Genomic DNA, 24,620 nt, shown 5'->3' with positions numbered 1-24,620 from the left:
TTATAAAATTAATTTAGATATCTCAATTATTCGTAAACGAATAATTATTCTGTCACAAGGGATGTGAATTAAAGTGTAATTCCACTACATATTTAATATTTATCTGTTCCACTAATTAAAAATATTGTACTAATATCCGTACCTGCCGACATTAGGGTTCGGGATGTTACAAATACATATTTATAATATTTTAACTATAAATATACATGTATGAAATATTTTAATTATATATATAATATATTTAATTGCATATATATATATATCTTTAATTATATATATATATATTTAACTAGATATATTTATATATCTATATATTTAACACTACATATTTTTTTATTCTTTTCTCTTTTTATTTTTCATTTATTACTATATATAATAAAATATTGATAAAATAGATAATTTACTTAAATATAAATCATATCATACTGTCAATTCAAACAAAAACAGCTGTCAATACAAAACATTAATAGATCATCATCCAAACATGTTTAAATTTGAACATTAATGAATTTTACACATACCAAACCATACCCAACATTAATGAACCATTATATAAATCATCTAATCAAACCCTAAAAATCGCAAAAAGAGAGCCGGTGCAAATTTGGATAGAGTACAGTGGAGATGAGAAAGAACTGAATATCAAAATAGCCCCTCTAGGTCTAACAGGCCTTTTCTCTCGGTTAAGCAAGATCTTTCACCACTGATTTGAGAGATTATGTATGTTGGTCTACCTAGTATGAGTTCAATGCTTCAAGATGATCATTCAATACTTCACAAATTTTGCATACCTCAAATTCATCTGTTTTAGACTGTTGTTCCAGTTTGCAACAGTAGAGTGCCCTTCGCAAATGAAAGCACTGGAGATAAGATGAATTATCAGAGGAGGCACTTAAAGATTGAGGGGGTGATATGTGGGAAGCATGAATGACCAAAAAGAGATTAATAAGAAAAATCAAACAAGTATATCCTCGGAGTAGCATCAAAAGAAAAATAATTGTTCAAATAATGTTTCTACATAATCTTGTACTATTTTAATACACAAACTGAAGGTTCTATTATAATGTTTAAGTAACGAATTACCACGGTTTCTGAGGTCCAGTCACGTCTTTGAACGGCAAGAAGACGTAATTTCCTAACTGCGCCCAGTTGTGCTGCTGCGACAGATCTCAATTAAATTTCTCAATGACAATTCCAACAATGTCAGAATCTTCTCTATGGATCAATATTGCTTGGCACATTATTACTAAGATGACAAAATTTCCATGGTAAATATTGAGAGATTAATAATACAGAGAAGTTAAATTCTCAAATTCACTAAAGTATCCCCTTTATACTTTTGCCAATCTATGTAGTTTCCATGACCAAAACTGCGCCTTCAAGTAGAAACTACCAAACTATTCAAAGCATTATGCCCTATATATATATATATATATATATAACACTGCTCTAACGTCCTCTACCAAGGTGGAGTGGGTGAATGCATCCATCACTGCAGTCTAGCTAACAAGGAAAATGCTGAGCTGCTGATAGTTTCACATTTGTTGGCTTGTCTTTTCTGAAATTTTGTCTGGTCAGGAGTATATTTTCTTTTAAAGAGTAGAAGGAAAATTTTGGCATAGAGTGCAGTGTCTCATAGGCTGCACCATTTGTTTATCTATTTATACCTTCAAGGACAATTGAAGGCGTAGTCACGAATTTGTTGGTAGAGGACGTTCATCATTGACCTCTTCCGCCCCTCCCGCGATTACCTCCGCCTCTGCCTCTGCCTCTGCCTCTGCCTCTGCCTCTGCCTCTGCCTCTGCCTCGGCCTCTGAATTCTGATCTGTCAGGCTTCAGCCCTAATGATTGGACTCCCCTCCTCTTTTCACGCCATGTGTCCATGTCCTCTTCATCTTCTTCGTATTTAGCTGAACTTCTAGAAATGAAAGAAATCTCTCGTGATCCACCAGGACCAGACTTCACACCATTTGCAATACCAGAAACTTGTTGGTCATGTTGGAGAGCCTTAACCCTCTCTCCCATAGGAAGAGACTCCTCTGCAAGTGAAACACGGTTCCAAAATGCCTCCGCATGCCGCTCGTCCTTAACTTCATATAACCTATAGATTTTCAAGAAAATCATTAATAAGATAAAATTCTAAGACTACTATCTTAACCAAGTAACCAGTTTATCCAGAGTTTCTTCTGACAGCTTATCACCATTTCTCCCAGCAAATGATATACGCCACGATAATTAGGCCATAAAAAGCTAACCTTAGAACTCGTGATTTCTTTTTTGCTCTGTTCTCGTCATTGTCAGGCTCCTCATCTGACAATTGAGATGCCACTGAACCATCAGAGTCACTCAAATTGTTATCATCATCTGTCACAGGTTCAAAATGTTCCTCCAGTAGAGACGGTTGCTTCTTTGAAGAAACAGGGTGCAGCGCAAGATATTCTTGTGAATACTCATCAATTTCATAATCCTGGGAGAATACGGAGAAGAGGAAAAAAATAAGGGAGGTACAACATGACAATTTAGTTATTTAAGACCTTGAAACAAATGAAGCCTGAATTTCCATGTTTATGAGAATCAATAGCATTCAATCCAGACAAGCAATACACCATTATCTAACAATATATATTTCCTTAATATACTGGTTCACATGCGATGATACCATAGTTACTTCAAAGCTCAATGAAGATGAGAACGCAAGTTGAGAATGCAACGATTAGTTGAAACCTAAAACTACGAGTAGCACAATATCAGATTATGTACCTTATTTTCAAAAATTGCTGAAAATCTTTCATCCTTGAAGATCTCAGGGCCAAGGGCACCTTTCTTTTTCTTTAACTTTTTCTTGCTTTCATTGTCATCAGCCTCTCTCTTCTCATTTTCGGCGTCTTCATTTTCAATAATGCGAGCAGCAAGATCTCGGTTAACCTTGGGCAACTTTCTCTTTATCTACAAACATGAGAAAAAGAACAGGTCAATATATTGCTTAGCAAATATTGATGTTTAGCTTATTTATTTCTCAGAGATTATAAACAGTTCCCTAACAGCATATAGGCTAATATAATTTTTTAAAAAATAAGTTATTTAAGTGCTTAGGTAACACGATTTTAAAAGCTATATTTGCTTATTTACATATTTGATAAAGATTTCATAAGCTGTCAGTTCTATCAAAATGATTTATCTTTAACAAATACAACAAACAGAATTTAGTCTGTCACACATCAATTATCTATATTTCTTATTTCTTTAAAAAAAATGTATCTGTACTTCCTAGACAAATCAATACAAAGCAAGAGTAAATTAATTTCCAAATTAATTTTTATTTTTAATTATCTTAATATTTGATTATTTGATTTGACTTAATAATTATGTTACTAATAATTCAATAAATACTTATGATTTCAAAAGATAAAATTATAGAAATATTAAATACTAATTAAGGGACAATTTGGTCGGTAATAAAGGAGTAAAAGAATGAATAGAAAAAGATAAAAAGACACAATTTTGAACAGATATGAGTTAGAATTCTATGACTTGCTAAGAAATAATTCAGTTTTTTGTTTATCAAAAACGACCTCTTTTATTAAATAAATAAAAGTTGGAGGTCAATGGCTTTCTAAAATTGTTGTTCAATAGCTTATAAGCCTTTTGATTTGTAAGACCTTGGTTGTTTAACAAATGCGTAAAAGTATTAAAATGCTGTTAAAGCATTCATAAGCTCTTCTATAGCCAAAAATAAGTTAAGTCAAACCCTCTCTAATAAAGCATAGCAACCCAGTTAAAGTCAGCATCGACTCTTCCTGTCAATGATAAAGCATCTGAAGCTGAGAAAATAATTACAGAAAAAGAAGTCCATTTGTCTTTTGAGAGAAAGAAAAAGACAGTGGGAACTAAGAAAAAAGGAAAGATCAGCAACACTTTGTCATTCATTCATGAGCCAACAAGTTAGAGAATGGAATATAAGTTGTGATTGCAATTTTCATTAGAAAATGTTCCTCCTCCCTCACAGCAGCATCTGCTTTTCTCCAAAAATTGTTTTTATTCAAGGAAATCAACTATAACACTGTTTTTAAATCAAGAAATACATGCAATCACTGTGAATGCTTTGCAATTTACTCAAAATATAAACCTTTAGGAGCGATGATTGCATAAGGTAAGCATCACTTTTAACAAAATGCACCCATCAGAAAAACATGGCCAGACCATACCATATAAGAAAAAGAATGTCAGATATAATAAATGCTTAATGGGATAGTATCTGAAGAAGAATAATTCAAAATGGTTTAAAAGAAAATTCACCAATTAGCAGGATAAAAATACAGACCGTAATTCTATTCCGACGTTCAGCTTCAAGTTTTTCTTGTTTCCGTTGTTCTATGTAAGTTTCATATGCAAAAGGATTTGCCAATGCAAAGGCCTGCAAAATAACATTAGTTACAAACAGAAGCAAATTAATCGACCACATTTTCCAACTTATCTAGGGCTGACATTCAATTATCTAGCAGCCTTACTTTTTTATACAACCGATTGTCAATAAAGAAGCCATGCATATAGGCCCTCAGAAGATTGGTGCCGATTAGATTTGTCAAATTCAACCTCTCAAGATCTTCTTTTGTCAAGAATTTATAATCATCATATATGGTTGTTTCTCCACTCTCCTCAAGCTCTTCCTGTGAAAATTGAGACCCAAAAAGAGCATCAATGCTCTTGCCAAATTTAAACAATGAAGGACATATCAATCTTATCAATCATGCAAAAGCAAAACATACCGTTAGACTTTCCAGAGTAGAACACCATTTGGGAGCAGGCCCCAATGCAGGAATAAAATAAGATGGTATCTGGCTGGAATCCAAAGCCAGGAACATCAACCCACTGTCTCTGAAGACACATATATTGTTTATTGTTCCATGTGGAGGCTCAATGCTGGTCATTCCTTCTCCCTGAAAACAACAGAAAAAAATAAAAACCAAAAGGCATGAGTTCCATTGAAGAAGACACACTATAAGCAAATTAAAAGGGGGGTATACAAGTATGTACTCATGCATGAGAGAGAGATAAGAAGATGTGCTCCATAGCTGCATGTTACACCATAGATATTACAGTGCCAGACAACAATGGATTAAACCTTTAAGAAAAACCAAGGGTCCAAAAAACTCAATGGAAGCAAAGACAAAACAACTAATTCCGCAATATACTGAATTTCACTACATTAAGCTCCTCTAAAATTCCATTAATATGGAAGCCAAAAAATGGTGAGTTATAACTGAACGCAATATGGAAGGAGCTCTTCCATCAAATAGTTGAAACACCCTCTATCTCATTCTTCAGCCATGTATATACTTTACTAAGCTAAGTTGTTACTATTTGCTATACTTCCCTGGCCCACTCTAGCCTCAACTTTAACAATTTTTTAATTGTCCATTTAAGCATATAACATGTTGCTCAAAACTGAAATTCACTTGGAACCTTTTTCTTTCCAAAAAGATTCATAAGGAACCTTATCTCCTTCAAAGAGCACAAATGAACAAAAGTATTCAAATATAACAAAGCTCAATACGTTTCCCTCAGACAAATACATGTAGACATGTGCACTTACAGTTGCCGGGTCCCATATTCTAACAATATGGTTATCCGTAGTTATCAACTTTGGTCGCTCAGAATTCAGAGTGTGCTGCCACTTAATATCCAATATTGAGCTGCCATACCTGTATTAACAATTATAAGATGTTTTAAACCAGAACAAAAATTATATGGTTTTTCCAAAACAATGTCTGATACAGAAAATTTGTGCCCGTTACTACAAGAACACATACAGCAAAGACACCAATTACACAAACACAGAGAGTGAGAATAAGAAATTAACAAGTCCGCATCCCATCAACACAAAATTTTGAAGTAATTTTGAAGTCTTGTAAATGCACCATTTGACAATCAGTTAACCTAGAAATTAGTTGACAATTGGTTAACCTTGAAAGTAAATAATACTTTGTGATTTCTTATCCATTAATGTGCCACAAGGAATATGTAGGGAACTTATTTCAAGAAAACAAAGAATATGTAGGAAACATTTAAACAGATTAATCATCTCATACTTTAAAATCCAGAGACATCATATAATACATGCAGACACAAAATGATGAACACTCAAAACCATCTGTTTTCTGAGAGAACCAACACAAGATATTCGCAGAACTACAAAAGTAGAATGAGACACGTGAAATGCCATATAAAAATGGTCAAAACTAAATCTCAATAAAGAGAATTTAATAAGAGATTGACAGCGTCCAAGATATTTAAATATGCGAAAAGTTAGGTCAGATATGCCTATTTTTAATCCTTGCAGGAATTCAACCTATAAGAGGCCTGAAAATAGCATGTATGAAATAATCTCAAGGGGCCCTCTTCTCATATGGAGAATGCATATAACGCTATTTCAGCCTGATCTATCAAATGAACTTGAAATCAGAGGATAAACACTAATACTCACATGTGATCTTTAACTCGAACAGGATAAGAGGAACGAAGGTCATAAATTAATACCTGCAAATGTACAACATCAAAATTGTATTCAAAACAGTAGTGATGGCAAAAGGACATTGTTATCAGGAAAAAAATGATGAGAAATACAAGCTTAACACAGAAAAGAAAACTGATACCAACATAAATTGGCCATTGATACATACTCTTACTAGAGGGCTCCCTCCATATATAAAGAGGTAAGAGGAGAAGAATGATGCCACTAATCCCCATCACCAGTATTTTGTTGTCTACACCTATCCAACCCTTATATAATCATGCTGTATTTAGTCATTTATAATGTGTCCCATCATCATAATGTTATGTGATTTATCTCTTTTTTTCCACAAAGTAATTTCAATAATTGGTCTCAAAGTTCGAATTAACTTTTTTTAAGATAAAAGCGTGAGTTGTATTGATTAGTAGGCATCAAAGGAATACCACTCATGTACAAAAAAATTATATATCAATGAGAATATCTACAATAGAACCAAAATCATCCGTACTATCAAGATTGTGACCCAGTACAATAGAACCAAAATAGTGGAGCCATCTATCCTTGATGGAGACAAAATCTATTTCTTTCCCATCACAAGCTCTATGATTTCTTTCTATCCAAATGATCTAAAAATTGTAAGAGGAATAAGCCTGAGGTGTGAGTTTTTCCTACAAAGACCCTCCCAAGCAAGTAATTCCCCTTTAACCATACCAGCGGTAGCCCAATGTATGCCCATGATACTGAAGAGATGAGACCAAAGTGAGAAAGAGACCAGACACTACAGAAGCAGATGGTTGGTGTTTCCAAATTAGATTTACAGAGGTAGCACCTATTGACCATGATAACACCTCTCTTTGTAAGGTTGTCAATAGTAAGAATGCGCCCCTTAGGTGCTTCCCAAGCAAAAAAAGAAATTCTTGGAGGAGCATGTGAATTCCATATCAGTTTAGCCGAATAGTCCAAGTGGGAATGATTGTTGTACCCGACCAGATGATTGTAGAAAGATTTAGCGAGAAAATACCATTCTTGTTCAGTTTCCATGTAAGTTTATCATCCTTATTGTTGATGTTATCTTTAGCTAAAGCCTGAAGCAATTCCATATATTCCTCCACTTCCCAATCCTGTAGGTTGCTGTTTAGCACCAAATTCCAGTTTCTGGATAAGTTAGACCCATAAATGTTCTCAATGAAAGTGCTTTTATCCCTGGCAATGGCAAAAATGTGAGGAAAACAAATCTGGAAATTTTCTTGACCACACCAGATGTCCAGCCAGAATCTGACTTTGTTCCCCATACCAAAAGCCTAGTTTGTGCAATTTTAGTACAGAATACCCAGTCTGCATGATGTTTCTCCACAAGCTTAATGCGAACAAACTGTTCTCCAAAAAGGCAGGATTATGCAGATCCTCACCATACCATTTATGGATGATAACATTTTTCCATAAGCTGTTATTGTCATTCCAAAATCTTCAGATCCATTTTCCAAGAAGGGTTTTGTTTAGGGTGCTTAAGGATTTAACGCCCAGACCGCCATGCACGACCAATTGCTTGATCTCTTCGCATTTTTAACAAGGTGAAATTTGCGATTGTTTTCCTTATCCCCCATAGAGAACAGCTTTGGATCAATTCCAATTTCTTAGCTACTTTTGTAGGAATGTGGAGCACAAATAAATAATAAATCAGTAGATTAGACAAAATACTTTTAATTAGAGATAACGTGCCTCCTTTTGAGAGAAAAGTTCTCTTCCAGCCTGCCAATCTGCTCTCAAACATCTCGTGATTGAGTCCCAGCTCCTCCCATCTTTGTGGTTAGCACCGAGAGGCATGCCAACATACTTAATAGGCAGCTAAGTTGTTTTACAGCCCAAAACCCAAGAGAGAACCTGACCATTTACAGCAGTGCCAATCTCCTAAAGTTCGGATTATTCGTGTTAATTTTGAGCCCAGACACCGCTTGGAAACAGAGGATGATGCATCTTAGCATGAGAAGTGTGTTGACATCTGGTTGACAGAAAATTAAGGTGTCATCGGCGAAAAAAATATGAGTGATTTCTATTTGTTTACCAAAGTTGCCAACACTAATGCCCCTCAGCAACCATAGATCTTTGGCTTTCTTAATAAATTTGTTTAGAGCTTCCATTACGTTAATGAAGAGTAAAGATGATAGGAGGTCACCTTGTCTCAAGCCTCTACTCCCATTGAAAAAGGATGAGAGACCTCCATTTACCCTGACAGCAAAACTGGAAGTGAAGATGCATGTTTGAATCCATTTCCTCCATTTCACACCAAAGTCCGTTCTATCAAGCATGTAGTCAACAAAACTCCAAGAAACATGATCGAAAGACTTTTCTATGTCCAATTTGCAAAGAACCCCACTCTTTTTCAATCTTTTGACATTGGTTCTATTGTACTGGCTAACAATCTTTTAACATCATTCACAACTTCATTAGCAGTCAAAATGGCATCAATGATCTGTTTACCAAACACAAACCTCTGCTGATTATTCCCAATGATCGAGTGTAGAACTTTTGAAAGTCTATTAGCCAGCACTTTGGAAAGAAACTTGTATACACAACCCACCAAGCTAATGGGGGTGAAAATCTTTGATGTTCTTGGCGCATGCTTTTTTGGAGATCATTGTCAAGAGCGTGGAATTCAAAGATCTTACCAACAAGTAGTTCTTGTGAAAATCCTTAAACAACTCGAGAATATCATCTTTGATCACCTCCAATACTGTCGCAAAAATTTTAGATTAAATCCACTGTGACCTAGGCCTCTGTCTTCATTGCTATCCCGAAGGCAGCCATAAGTTTCTTCTTCAGTGAAATCTGCCTCAAGTTGCAAGCTGGCCGAAGAATCTAAACTGCAAAACTAAATACCGTCCAGCTTTGGCCTTTGATCTAACTCTTCAGTGTACAATCTTTTGAAATAATACATGGTTCTTTCCCTCACGTTGTCGTTGCCCTTTACACAACAGTCATCAACAGTGAGTTCCTCAACATAATTGATTCTTCTTTTGTGGTTAGCCAAACAATGGAAATACTTAATATTTTTATCCCTCTCCTTGAATCATTTCTCCCTAACCTTTTGTTTCCAAGTGATAGCTTCCCTATGTAAACAATTTGCTAAGTTGAATTTAAGCAAATCACGCTTCTGTTTGTCAACATGAGACAACTCAACTGGCCCATCCAATTTGTCAAGGTTGTCAATCTCAGAGTAAACATCTGATGTTCGTGTCTTCACTTAACTCAATCTCTTTAACTCATTTCTTGATTTCAGTTTTCAAGGATTTAAGTCTTTTGGCCAATATAAAACTGGCACTTTGACTGTGGAATTTGTTCAATAATCCACAACTAGATGTTTGAAATTGTCAACAAAGAGTCATTTGTTGTGTATCCGGAAAGGAACGAGCCCCTAACGAATACCATCCGGATCAGGGCAAATTGGAAAACGGTCAGAGACTGGTCTAGGGAGTGCCTTTTGACTGAGACCTAAAAGATCCAAGAGAAAAACAATGGAGATCAAGAATCTATTTATCCTGGAGAAAGAATGAGAATCTCATTGATTGCTCCAGGTCCAGTTTCCTCATTTCAAAGGAAGGTTAGCAATATCAAGTTTATCAATGTTTTTGCCGAAGTTCTTTGCCAAGGATGCTGAAAATTGGTCTCCGGATCTTTCAAAATGTCTAAGGACCATGTTGAAATCTCCTCCAATCACACCTTTCTTGCCCCAGCTATCCTACCGAGAGGCGAGTTCATACCACAAGAAGCAACATTCAAGCTCATTACCTTCACAATAGTCACCAGAAAAAAACTATTTTGCATCATTGTTAATATTAGAAAAAAGACAAGAAAGAGTGACAATTTTGGTATCCTGTCACGTCACATAGTCTTTTTTACACATCAGGAGGATGCCCCCGACGATGCCTTTGGCTGGTAGAAATTGCAAATCCACCTCTTCAATACCCCAAAGGCTTTTTATGGAGCAAACATTTATGGATTCCAATTTTGTTTCTTGGAGGCAGACGATGGCATGCTTCCATCGACTCAAGCAGTCTCTGATTGTATTCTTCTTCCCTGAATCATTGATTCCCTTATATTTCATGAAATAATTTTGCCAATCATTTACTGATGTCTGTCATCCCCCATTTCCCTCATTCTTTTTGCTTCAACCTTCGCGATTCACGGAGCATTGTAACCAGTTCAGCTCCCTAGCACCATCTTCCACTTGTTTTTTCTTGACCTTTCTAGTGGACTCTTCTCCTGGTTCCTTCCCGTTCATTCTTTTCTCCAGTTCAGTGAATATAGATAAAGTTTGATCTTCACACCCCTCAAATGAGACACCTAGAGATCTACTGCTACTTAATATGTTATGAAGGACCCATCTGGAGTAGGTTTTCGCTTCGTCGTGCAGGTCTACTTTAGGGTTCAGCGAGAAAATCTCCGAGAGCAATGAAGCTTCAGCATTGATACAAAAATCTGATGCCCTAACCGAGATTGCTTTTATCTCCAAATTCTGCACCAGAGCTACCTCAAAACCCAAATTTGGATTCATCGACTGCAAGACAACAATCTCTTGATTTAAGATAGGGTCTAACCAATCAACTATGTCCATATCCCGATTGTTGTAGCCAATCAAGTCGGCTGCCATATCAGAAGAAACTTCTCTAGTAGAGATTTTTCCTGACTCCAGATCGTATTCGACTCCCATGGGTATTGCCCCGATAGGTTTTGCCTGAGGGATTGGGCCAACAAAAGGAGAGTGAGAGTTTCTCCTTGCTGGGTCAAGTGCGTGGGTCGAGACATTCTTTTTTGACCTCCACATCCATTTAACCTTTAGGCGTCATTTCTTTGGGCTTTTCATCCTCTTCACTTCACAGCTAGACCCAACTTGCCCAATCCATTTACCTTTCTCTTGCCAGGTCTATTTGGGCTTTCTGGTGGGCTCTCTTAACAAAAGTTTTTCATTGCGCCCTTGGAGACCGGATTTTGAATTTCAAAATTCGTTGGTTTGGGATCTAGATCAGCTGTTTTCTTTTTTGCCCGATTAGTAGTGACCTGACCCGATTTGAGCACATCAGAGAAGGATTTCCCATCAGCACATTCTACCATCACCCGAAAGCTATGACTGCAATGTGGGCATTGTAGGAGCAATGAGCACGCCGGAGACCCACTCTATTCGCCTGACTCTCGAAGGCGTTCACTAAGGGGATATGGACTTCATGATGGACCGCCAACCTACCGCTTTTATGCCCACAAGGATGAAATTTCTTTTCACCATTTTTCCTCTTTCTTCAATCATAACCAGGAAACGACCATTCCTGTTCCAACAGAGTGCTATCTATATTCTAAGAAATTTATCCTTAATGTTTTTCCCCCAAGTAGCGCCTCCCTCAAAGTTCGTGTTAACATAGAGAGATAACACCTAATAAAGCAAAAAATCTTGTACTCCTCTAATTCACATATCCTACGTTAATATATATATCTACGCATATAAGTACCTAAAATATACGTCCAAATGCAATGTCCCTAATCCTCTTTCAAGAGAAGTTAATAGTTTAAGACATTAAAATGTAAATTGATCCCATCGTTTTGTCCAAATTATTCTTTAATCCCTTAGTAAGTCGTAATGTTCACAACCAGTATTGACAGACAGCACAATATTATACCTGACACATTGTGCTCAAGAACAATTCAATCCCTAGCCCATGTATGAATTTAGATGAAGTTTCTTAGTCAGGATTGATGATACATGCACACGAACCGAACATGGAGATGGAAATGGTGATACATGCTCAAGAACAAGCACCGATCGAAGAAAACATTCTTCAGAATAATAAAATTAGGCATATTGAAAAAATTACAGCCTCTCTTCACAAGTTGTTAAATGATAACTAAAGATACGACCCTATACTATTTTTTGAGTGGATTACACAGAATATTCTATGCATCAGTGAAGAGTTAGGTACTTTTTTCTTTGGTTATGAATTGGAAACACATAACCTATTTTTTGACTTATAAAAGAAAATAGAAGGAAGAAATTCTGAGCCTCTCCTACTGTAATTGGGAAAGAAGAAACAGAATGAAAATATGCCAAGAGAATTAAAGAGACTCCATTCCTCCATAAACTATGATGGACACAGCAAGAAGACTAGGGGATCAGGTGATGAAACCAAAATTATCAAATGATAGAAAAAAGTCTATCTTGAAATGTTAGAGGTCTAAATGACCAGAGAAAGAGAAGTATCATTAGATACTGGCTTAACAGATGGAAACCTTCCATTGTGTGCCTCCAAGAAACAAAAATAGAAACGATCACTGAAAAGATAATTAAAAGCATTTGGCGAATGGATGAGGTGGGCTGGCAGTTTCTCCCTGCCAAAGGGTCTGCTGGTGGGATCTTAATTATATAGAGAAAAGATCATGTTCTATGCCACAACTTCTTTCCAGGTGAGACCACTCTGTCATGTCTTTTTTCCAACTTAAATAATGGAATCCCTTGGTATTTTTCTGGTGTATACTGCGGGGGTAACAATGATGAAAGGACAAAGCTTGGTGAAGAATTATCTGTTATCAGAAACTTATGGGGCAATAGGGGTGTTGTCAGAGGTGATTTCAACATAGTTTTAAGAAGTTCTGAAAGGGCGGGCAAAACTATATCTTCACAATCTGATATAGAGGAATTTCAAAAGTTGATTGACAATTTGAATCTCAATATCTTCCATTAAAAGGGGGCCAGTGGACTTAAAGCAATCAAAGGGAACATCCATCTTATTCAAGAATTAACAGATTTCTGGTTTCATCCGACTTGCTTCTTGAACTAGCTGGGACCAATCAAAATGTGCTCTCTATACCTACTTCAAATCATTTCCCAATAATGCTCTCCTCTAACGGAATCAAATGGGATCTCATTCCATTCAAACTTGATAATAAATGGCTGGGTAATGACAGCTTCAAATCCCTGGTGATAAATGTCTGGACTCATACCCATATTTCTGGCACCATCAGCTTCAGGATTGCTCAAAAATTAAAACGACTTAAAATGGAAATCAAAAGTTGGCGAAAAATGCAAGCAGAATGGAAGAGAAAAACATCAACGACATCCTATCAGAGATTGATTTCCTTTGACAGAAAAAAGAAAAATGTTTCATTGTCTATAACTGATACAAATAGAAGGATCTTCTTGAAAACTTATTTGGCATAAAAACTACATTTAGAAGCAATTTCTTGAAAACATAAATCAAGAGTGAAATGGCAGCTAGCTAACCACATGTTAGCTAACCACAGAAGAAGAGTAAATTTTGTTGACGAACTTGTTGTGAATGACAGATGCATCAAAGGTAATGAAGCTTTAAGAGAAGGGGCAAAAGGACACTTTCAGAAATTGGTTTGTGAAAAATATAACTACAGACCCAATCTTGACAATCTCTCATACAACAGTTTAAGTGATAGTGAAAGAGATCAGCTTGAAGAAAAATTCACTGAAGAGGAAATCTTGGGCTGCCATAAGGAATGTGATGGGGACAAAGCCTTAGGTCCGGATGGTTTCAACATCAATTTCCTTCAACTTTTTGGGATATCATCAAAGGTGACATATTAGAGCTATTCAATGATTTTCACAGCCACAGCACCTTTGTAAAATCACTCAACTCCACTTTTCTTTTCATGATCTCTAAAAAAGTTCAGCCAAATAATTACAATAATTTTCATCTTATAAATCTCATTGGGTGTATTTACAAATTGTTATTCAAAGTACTAACAAAAAGATTGTCAAAGGTATTAAAGAACATCATTGGAAACTGTCAACACACATTCATTCCTGGGAGACAGATTGTTGATGCTATTTTAATTGCTAATAAAACAGTTGATGAAGCCATTAAACACAACAAGGAAGGAATTCTGTGTAAATTTGACATGGAAAAGGCATTTGATCACGTGAACTAGAATTTCCTGGATTATATGCTTTTGAGATTTGGTTTTGGACCCAAATGGAGAAGCCGGTTAAAAACATGTGTTTCCACTACTAGTGTTGTTGTGATCGTCAACAGCGGGCCCTGCACTTTTTTTAATGCCTCTAGAAGCCTACGACAAGAAGATCCCCTTTCTCCACTCTTATTCATTATTGTGATGAAAACACTGAATCAACTTATTGAGAAAGCAAAATCACTTAACTTGATTAAAGAGATTATTGTAGGTAACAGAGATCACAAAATGAAAATTTTTCATCTTTTCTTTGCTGATGATACATTGATTTTCTATCAACCGGATTTCAACTCCCTCATCTTCCTAAAATGTATTCTACTATACTTTCAGGCTGTCTCCGGTTTACATATAAATCTCCAAAAATCTGAAATGGTTTTGTTGGGAAACAGCTCCAGAAATGAAGACTTCAGTGTGGTTTTGGGCTGCAAGCAGACACAATTACCTATCAATTATCTTGGCGTTCCTCTTGGCACCAAGCACAATGACAATAATTGCTGGGAACCTGTGATCGATTTGTTCAATAACAGATTATCTACCTTGGAAGAAAAATTTTCTATCAAAAGGAGAAAGATTGACCTTGATTAAAAGCACATTCTCCAATCTTCCAATTTACTTTTTATCAGTGCTTAACATGACAAACTATAGATTTTTGGAGAAAAAATAAATAATTTTATTTCTTACTCTTTAAATTGTTACACTTAGGGTATTTATAAAATTCTTAACATATTAATAAGAAAATTCTTATTCTACTAGAATTCTAATAATATGATATTATTATTCTCATAAAATTTTAATTACATAATACTAAATAATTAAATATAGTATTCAACACCCTCCTTCAAGTTGGTGCAGGGATATCGCACATGCCCAATTTGTAAACCAAGTTCTGAAGAGTCATCATGCAATCTACCCTATGTGTATGCGCACTCAACTCAGCTCAAACGGCTCGACTCGGCTCAAACCACTTGGTCTAGCTCAAAATAGCTTGACCCAGCTCAAAACGGCTCGCTTGCCTCAAAACAGCTCAGTTCGGCTTTAAAATGGCTCTGGTTCGGCTCTAAAACGACTCGATTTTAGCTCTAAAACGGCTCAAACTCGTTTCAAAAAATAGCTCGAAGTCGGCTTTGCTTGTCTTCTCCGGACAAATCTCTGAATGTGCATAGAAAAATGAAATGGCACAGTCTTTTTTATCGGCATCTATAGATGTGCGGTTGTAACTTTTTACCAGCGCCTACGGATGTGCGGCTGCACCTTTTAGTGTCGCTTGTAGATATGTGGCTGCACCTTTTACCGTCGCTTGTGGTGCGGCTGCACTTTTTACTGACGCCTTCAGATGTGCGGCTACACCTTTTTACCGGCATCCCAAAGTGCGGCTGCACTTTCTTACTTGCACCCTAGAATATGACTGCACTTTTTTTACCTACGCCTCAAAAGTGTGACTGCATCTTTTTATCGGCATCTGAATCGCCGTTAAAAATCACCGTAAACACCACAGAACACATCTGCGGGCTTAAATATATTTTGGATGATGATGAGAATAGATCTAGATAAAAGGGTGTCAACATAGCATATTATATTATTTTAGGGTTTGAAAAAAATCCTAAAATTAGAACTCTAAAATAATTTTATTTGGCTCTAACACCATGTAGATTTTTAGAAAAAATAAATAAATAATTTTATTTCTCACCCTTTAAATTGTTATAAGGGTATTTATAAAATTCTTATTCTAATAGAATTCTAATAATATGAAATTATTATTCTCATAGAATTCTAATTAAATAATAGTAAATAATTAAATAATAAAATATGGATTCAACACAAATGAAGTGGCAAAAAAAATAGAGCAGATCCAATGTAACTTTCTTTGGGGTGAGAGAGAAAATTGCAAGAAATATCACTTAGTGAATTGGTTGGAGATCAAAAAACTCTTAAAAGAAGGGAGCTTGGGACTAAGATCAATAGTCAAACTAAACAAGACACTTCTTGATAAATGAATTTGAAGATATTGGAATGAAAATAACAGCCTCTGGAAAATGGTGATAGACTCAAAATGATATAATGTCAATCCACAAAATCTTTCTTATATTAAAAACAGCAACTATGGTTACAGTTTATGGAAGAACATCATCACGCTAAATAATGTGATATTTCAGTGGTCAAAATGGAATATTAGTAATGGGTTCAAGATCTGCTTCTGAAAAGATTTTTGGTGCGGTTCAAAAAAATTAAAAGACAAAGATCCTCTTATCTATGGAATTGCTAGAAACAAAGCTGCCACAGTAAATGATATTGTTGGTTCAGTCATTCCTGCCTCCTAGAGTGTCCTAATGATGAGGAACCTTCAAAATTGGGAACAAGAAGATTATCAATTCTTACTTCACTTATTGGCAAACACACAGCTGCAAAATCAAAATGATAAACTGCATTGAAAATTAAAAAAGAATGGCCTCTTTAGTGTCAGAGCTCTCTATTCTTTTCTGACTGGTCATAACTCTAATGAAAAATATCATTTCTCCTCAAAAATCATTTGAAAATTGAGTGCCCCTCAAGAACTGTTATTTTTGTTTGGGAAGCTGTAAAAGGAAAAACTCTGACAATAGACAATTTGATGAAAAGATGGCATACTACTGTCAACAGGTGCTTATATAAGAGATCTCTTGAATCTTATAATCATCTACTCTTAAAATGTTAACATCTCACAAACTCTGAAACATTATACTGAAGCTTCTGGGGATCTCTTGGGTAATGGCAAATTCTATTTATTCCGAACTTTTGGCATTGTAAGGTCTGAATGGTAACAAAGCACTTAGATTAATCCCTCTTACCATTTTCTAAGTTATTTGGAAGGAAAAAAATAACAGAGTTTTTGAGGGGCTTGAATAAGATTTTAATAGCATCAAAAATAAATGGTTTCATTATTTTGGCTCTACTGTTTTAGGACATAATTTAGAATGTTTTGAAAATTTAGGTTTTATTATAGATATGCTAATTGACATTTAAATTTTTTGTAAATTGATGGTGCTCCCTTAGTACCTCACATTAATACATCTCTTCTTGTATTTCAAAAAAAAAAATATTATACCTAATACATCCAATAACTATATGCCCATGACAATAGCATTTCAATTCTCAATTTGATGTAAGCATTTCTTTGCATCCAGTTTTATAAATTGGGTTTCATGCACTGGTACTACAAAAAATTATGTTACAAATTACACACTTCTCTATATGCTCCTACCATATTTTTTAAGTGCATCTTATTGATCCATTCATTATTTTATTTATATTGGTTAGACTAATTCTATTAGCTAAAAAAACTCCATTTTTCCCAAAAATGAGCTTTTTGAACATGCAAACACTAAAGTTGCATTGGCAACTACTATAGCCTGGATATCCTGTTTAACTCCTCGAAAACCAAGAGCACCTGACTCATGCTCATGAACTAGTTCAGAAGCTGCTATCAAATATTAAATAACCCAGATGAGTTATAAAAGATAATATGAAAATGCCAAACTGGACAATTAATGCAACCATGAATATGTTTTGCATAGCCCAGAGAATCATACCTTTCCTGTACTACTCCCAACAGCCATGAGGAAACCCCCATTATCATCAAATTCTATTGCAGTTACCTCCTACAAAACCAGCAGACATGATAAGGGAGCTGGGAGACTGTTGTGCACAGTTGACAAAAAAGAAAATCCCATGGAAGTTGCTATTATAGCAACATGTTCTAGCACATCTAACTAACCTCAAAAATCTCTTTTTGAAAAAAATTCTGCTAATGTAGAAAAAAACAAAAGAATGAAAGAAAGAAAACCTAGACCCTTGAACAAATAATCGTCCCACAAACATGCAGCACGCTTATGCCTTATGCACATATTTTCTTTTTCTTATAAAAAACAGTATTTGTTTTTTATTTTAAAACATAGAAAGATAGAAGGTACAAGGAGGGGAGAGATGATATCCTCCTAAAAGACAAAATGAAAGATGAAAGAATCAGAGAAAGAAAAGTCCAGACCCTTGAACAAATAATAGTCTCACAAAACGTGCAGCACGCTTAAGCCTTGTGCACATACTTTCTTTTTCTTGTAAAAAACAGTATTTGTTTTTTATTTTAAAAAATAGAAAGATAGAAAATACAAGAAGGGAGGAGATGATATCCTCCTAAAAGACAAAAATGAAAAACTTATCAAAAATTAATATTTTATAACAAAAGTACTCAACCACTATCCAAATTGCTATCTTCAAAATTCAAGCAACAGCATTAATTCAAGCAAAAAATTGGAATACCCATGCAAATGGTTCTCAAGGAATAACTTCCATGTTCTATGCCCTCCCAAAAGAGAGAAAGTATTTCCATGAGAACATTTCAGCGCCGAAAAACACAGCACCGCTAGTATTAATAAGATTAGAATCAAACAAGTTCCAGATTCATGGATTAAAAGCCACGGAGAATTACCGAATCAGGATCACCAGAAGGAGCAACAGCATTAATCCTACCAGCTGAAGATTTTATCCTCATGTCAAAACATTCAACAGCACCGTCTTCACCACCACAAGCAACTAGCCCATGAGATTTGCTGACATTGCAAAACAAAAAATCTCAGGTGCAGATAAACAAAAACTTTACTAAAGTGTGTGAGATAATGGTGACACTAATTATCCAAAAACCTAAGCTTATAGAACATGGAACTATCTATTATTTATAGTCCAATATGTCCTCTCATGCACAAGTAATCTAAGCTGAACATTTGGAGCGAGCACAATCCCTCTATACTTTGCCTTTAAATTTAATTAACAGAAATAAGGTGACAGCAAATTTGAACTCTGAACCACTAACTCTAATACCATATCGAGTAATTTTTCTTTAAAGAAAACATATGACATGAAATAATTAGTTGTAATAATCATCCTCGAAGCTTAAGCCAAAGAAATTGACCGATCTAAGCTGAACACTTGGAGCAAGCATAATCCCTCTATACTTTGCCTAGAAATTTAATTAACAGAAACAAGGTGACAGAAAATTTGAATTTTGAACCACTAACACTAATGGCATATGGAATAAAAAAAATTTAAAGAAAACATATCATATGAAATAATTAGTTGAACAATCATCCCAGAAGCTTAAGCCAAAAGTAATTGGCCAACCTATTATGCATACTCTAACAGAAAGAAAAGATACAAAAGAGAAGGAAAGAATAAGATATCCTCCTAACGTAATAAATGAAAAGCAAATGATTGAAAGAATATAAATAACAAAATGCCTTAAAGAAAAATAGAGGTACAATCATATTGCAAAGTAGAAAAAGACAACTGCTCCTCTCTGCGCCCTAAAAATAGACATAATGTAATTATCAAACACCAAAGAAACATAAGACTAAAAAAGAAAGTAAATCAAACAACCTTCGAGAAACGACATTTAGCGCCGGGGATTGGGTGTTAAGAGAAGAGAGGAATCGTCCCTGTCAAGAAAGAAACCAACCATCATCCACAGACCCAAGTAGATTTAAAAACTAAATAGTTCTTTAAAACTCTTAATAAATCAAGCTGTCAAATTTAAAAGAAAATATCCATCATAAACAAGCAGAAAACATGTACTGGTAACAACAAAAAGCCTCACATTTATATTTCAAAAGTACTCTATTGAAGAGATCAACATAAGAACCATATAATATGGAAATTGTAATTGTATCAAAGAAACATAATTTTTTAAGAAAAGAATCACGGATTTAAAATGGATATAAATTTCAAGAGGATACAGCAAAAAGGTGCAGTATTCAGATGCTTAACCTCTAACTTATAGAAACAAAAACAATTGGGTCATAACCTAAAATGAGTTAAAGAATAATTGGCCAGATAAATGAGAATTAGCAGAAACTGCAATAGCAGTGCCCATATCACTTTTGACACTCCAAAAAATTTTGTGAGAAGGATGCTGAACAATATTTAGTTACAGATTAATTTAATGTCAAAACTAACAAGAAATTTACATGACATCCCCCAAAGGAAATGATGAAATGATGAAATGATGAAATGATAAACTAAACGTTATTGACTGTATTAATCTTTGGAACAAAAGTTAAATATGTATAAATTTTTTTTTGGAATAAAAATGTATAAAAATTTTTTTGAAATAAAAATGTATAAAATGTATATACATGCATTTCTATGCTTGACATATGCAGACAAAAAAAGAAATATATGCAATATGACTAAACGGACCATTCCATTAGTATACCTGCTCTAGATTAATTCTGTATAAATCTGGAGATGAAGCAGCACAAAGCAAGTCACAGGACCAGTGATCATACACCATGTTCCTCCCCATCCTGGTGGATACAAAAAGTAAGATAACCACATCAACATAAATTCATTAATTCAACCAGAAAAATTTTTTTAAAAAAGCCAATTGCTAGACATTTCAAGCAAAGCACAGGATATGTATATTCTGAGTGGCAGATTTCTGCAGCTTCTTTATCACGTATTCTCCCATAACAAAACATATCCATCCCCCACTTAAACCATAATTAACTTTAAGCCTATCAAATCTTTCCCAAAGATGTTTTTTTCCTTTTAGTCCTTTCTTTGAATTCATATTCGAAGTTTAAAAAAATAGTTACCACTTCCTGTCATGAGCTATGTAAAAAATATGTTGGTAATAACAAAAATGACACTTCAACTAAAAAACAAAACAAGAAACCAACGTGCTTGTAACTATAGAGCTTCAGAGTCCATGAAAGCAAAATTCAACCACCTATATCAAGTATGAAAAAATATACACAACACAATGCATAGATTTTATTTCAAATGGTAACAGGAGAAAACCTTGGAATTCGCAAACTGTAGTGTTTTCCATATTTTGCATGGAGATTAACAGAACGATCAGCGCATAAAAATGCAAGCTTTGAATAGTCATCATCCAATATCTAGATGGAAAGAAAAACCTGATTATAAAATATCAAATATCACAAGAAATCTACCAGAAGCACTAATAGTTTCTCTTCTTGGTGTTAGTGATGCCAATGATGCTTTCTCACAGAAAAAGAAAAATGCCGCTAATCAGATAGAAAGAATAATCAATTTGGCTGCTTTTTGATACTGCTAAAGTATAGAAGAGCGAGACTTTTTGATATATTATTTACTCATCTATACCAAAAAACAAATTAAGCAATGATAAGCAGACATACTTTCCATTGCAACCAGTTTAGCTTAAATAAAAGAAATGTTCTTGAGACCAAAAGGGTTTGTAACAATTAAAAGCACGTATTTCTGAAAAAACTACTTTTTATATTTTGGGATAGGACTTTTTGGCAACCTTTTGGGGTAAAGCCCATGATTTTATTTCATTGGATACCTTTATTTACTTTGAAAAGGGATTGAGTTAGATACTTGATGTGTTTTAGTCATTTTTTTGGTTGGAGGTATCCTATCCGCCCATTCTCTTTTTAACTACTCATAATTCATATTGTCATACTGCATTCAACCGGAGATATATATAGAACCACCAAAGCAATCACAATACAACCTATAGCTTCATTTCCATAGGAATTGGAAATGAGGACATGAGGATTCTATAGAGAGGTGTCATTTTTTGTCAGGTTGTGAGTGCTTATGGCAGGAGTACAATGCCAGAATTTTCAAGCATCACCTTTAACCTCCTCTATTTTATGAGAGAAACCAACTTTTTTGGCTTCATCCTAGGAGGTTCACATTTCTTTCACAGATGGTTCATCATCATTCTTCATCGGAACTGGTAGGCTACTTTGGATTGATATTCTTGTTTCTTTTTGTTTTCTTTTCCTCCGTTTTCCTGGAGATTTATTGACCATATTTCCTTCAATAATTAATTGAACTAATTCTCCCAAAACATCAGCTGATAGAAGTGCTCAATTGATTACTTATGCTCTAACATACCCCTTCACAGGTAAGTCCAGCAAGCTAAAAGCATTAAGCCAAATCCTACCAAACCTTATGCAAGCTTATCTTTCGTAGAAATGGGATAGCCAATATTCAAACACCAGCTGTTGGCCACTAATATCATCTAAATAATTAATTGAACCAATTTTCTCAAAAGTTTAAGCTAATAAGAAAGAGCTTAATTGATTATTTACACTCTAACATGTCTTATCCTCCTCTTTGAACTCTGCTTTTTCTGTTGTTTAATAATATTTCTTTTCTTATTCAAAAAAAAGCTTCATTATCATAACGTTAACTCAGTGACTTTGTTCGCCACATTAACTTTATTTTACAACTCTCATAAGCAGGAACATTTGCTTTTTGAATTAAAAATAGGAATACATTCATAATCCTGAATTCACTTTGAGTTACTCTTCCCTCCGTTTCCCTTTTAAAAATCCATTAGATGGTAAGTTGAAGAATATCTGTATCTCATCAGGCCCTTGTCTTCCTCTATCTATATAAAGAATATCTTCCTAGATTTCCTAGCATGTAGAGCAATATTAAAATAAGTTTAAAAAAAAAAACAATTGTTAGAGATAGGAACTACCTGAAAATCAACTATTTCTGAATCCAAATGCCTCTCAAATTTCAATGAAAGTTCCCTAAGCTCGTATACTTTAACTTGCGGTGGATATATGCCTATAATTCAGGATAACAGGTAAGAACAGTGTCAACTAAGCAGTTTGTTTCATTATCCTGATTTTCACCCCACCAGATCACAAGAACAAGGAAGATTAAATCAAAGGAAAATAGAAACACCTGAAGCTATAAGAAACTCTCCGTCAGGAGTTGCCTTGATTTTCGTTGTAGCAGTTTCAAACCTCAAGTCCTGGATCAACTCCACCCTTTGCATATAATCTTGTATAAAGCAAGCACAGAAGAAAAATTTCAACATAGAAGCAATGAAATAAGAGAAAATATATAAATACAGGTGTATATATATGAAGTACCAAAGAAGCTAAGCATATCCAGCTTGATATCAGAATTTCAAAGTCCCCATAAATTAAGCATCAATTCCAAAAACCAAATATGAACCATTAATCCCTTAAAAGATGTTGATGGATAATTATTTTTCCCTAACATGTTTCAATCTTATGCATAATTCCACAATTTTTCTTCTTCCAACAAGTGTGAAATTTTAGCAGTCAGATAACTGGATGGACGGAAGTAATGCATACTTTTTGTATGGAAATTCATACAGTTTATTACTTGGTTAATATCTACAAATATAATGATAACACAACTTGCTAATCATGACACATATAACACAAACTTCTGACAGAAAATACCCTTCAATGTAATGGTTGGTGAACTAATGTGCACTCAAATATATAGAAACAGGCAAAAAAAAAAAAAGTTAAGATACTTAAAGCTGCAAGTTCTAAGCAGTAAACAAAACTAAAGAAGGACATGATATTATTAGCTCGCGTACTTGGATTTTTGCGGAGAGCTCGTTGCTTCTTGGGAGGAAGCCAAGTGGCGACGTTTGGTTGAGAAGAAACGTGGTACATCTTCACTCCGTTTATGGAAGTCGATTTCAATCGCTCTCCTTGGTGCGCCATCTTTTCCTATTATTACTGAAACAGTGACCCGTATTGCAAATTATCATACAAATAAACAAATTAAGTCTTCAAAATATATAAATAAAGAAGGCAGCTCTTTCTATATTATTGCAACAGTACCACCGCCCAAAAAACCTACTGCGGCGAGGTCCGAGGCAAATATTTAACAATGAAAAATATAATCTCCAATTGGCTCAAATTTATTAGTTCCTTTAGGCTACTCATCTTTCGAGAATGATAACTAAAAAAACGAGCGAGTATGAAGCATTAGTCCAAAAGTGGCAGTCTATTAAGAAATTAACAAGTAAGAACTTCTTTCGGTTAACAAAACTAAGCAAATTACAGCTACTCACTTTAGATGAGCTGCAGAGACGAGAGCGGCGGCGCACGGTTTATTGAAGATAGTATCGGAATAGCAGAAAGAGACTGGCAGGCGAGAGCACAGAGGACGGAAGAGATAAAGTCGGAGGCGGGAGCAAGGCCGGGCTTCAGGCGTTTGTTTCGTATTTTAGAATTGAGAGTCGAGAAAGAGAGAGGGGAGAATCCTCACACGGCGCTCTGCTGGTTAAGCCCTTAACTTAGCCAACGGTCCCAGGTTCGAATAT

General features: G+C 35.0%; 1 protein-coding gene across 1 annotated transcript; it reads right to left on the bottom strand.

Moving 5' to 3' along the window:
• Positions 1–977: 977 nt before the first annotated feature.
• Positions 978–24,620, bottom strand: EDA7 (embryo sac development arrest 7). Its single transcript, XM_088208831.1, has 17 exons — positions 24,369–24,620; positions 23,886–24,030; positions 23,213–23,311; positions 23,001–23,092; positions 21,320–21,420; positions 20,733–20,823; positions 19,898–19,956; positions 18,954–19,074; positions 18,058–18,126; positions 6,485–6,537; positions 5,594–5,702; positions 4,767–4,937; positions 4,509–4,667; positions 4,322–4,414; positions 2,761–2,946; positions 2,256–2,467; positions 978–2,101 (listed from the first exon to the last, which is right to left on the bottom strand). The coding sequence occupies exons 2-17, from the start codon at positions 24,013–24,015 to the stop codon at positions 1,720–1,722; spliced, it is 2,127 nt and encodes a 708-aa protein (XP_088064957.1). The 5' UTR covers positions 24,016–24,030; positions 24,369–24,620; the 3' UTR covers positions 978–1,719.

The sequence above is a fragment of the Carica papaya genome, chromosome 8 (genome assembly GCF_054855325.1).
Source record: "Carica papaya isolate Zhongbai chromosome 8, ASM5485532v1, whole genome shotgun sequence".
Taxonomy (NCBI): Eukaryota; Viridiplantae; Streptophyta; class Magnoliopsida; order Brassicales; family Caricaceae; genus Carica; species Carica papaya.
Note: the sequence above shows the minus strand (reverse complement) of the source record. Positions and strands in the feature narration are given on the sequence as shown.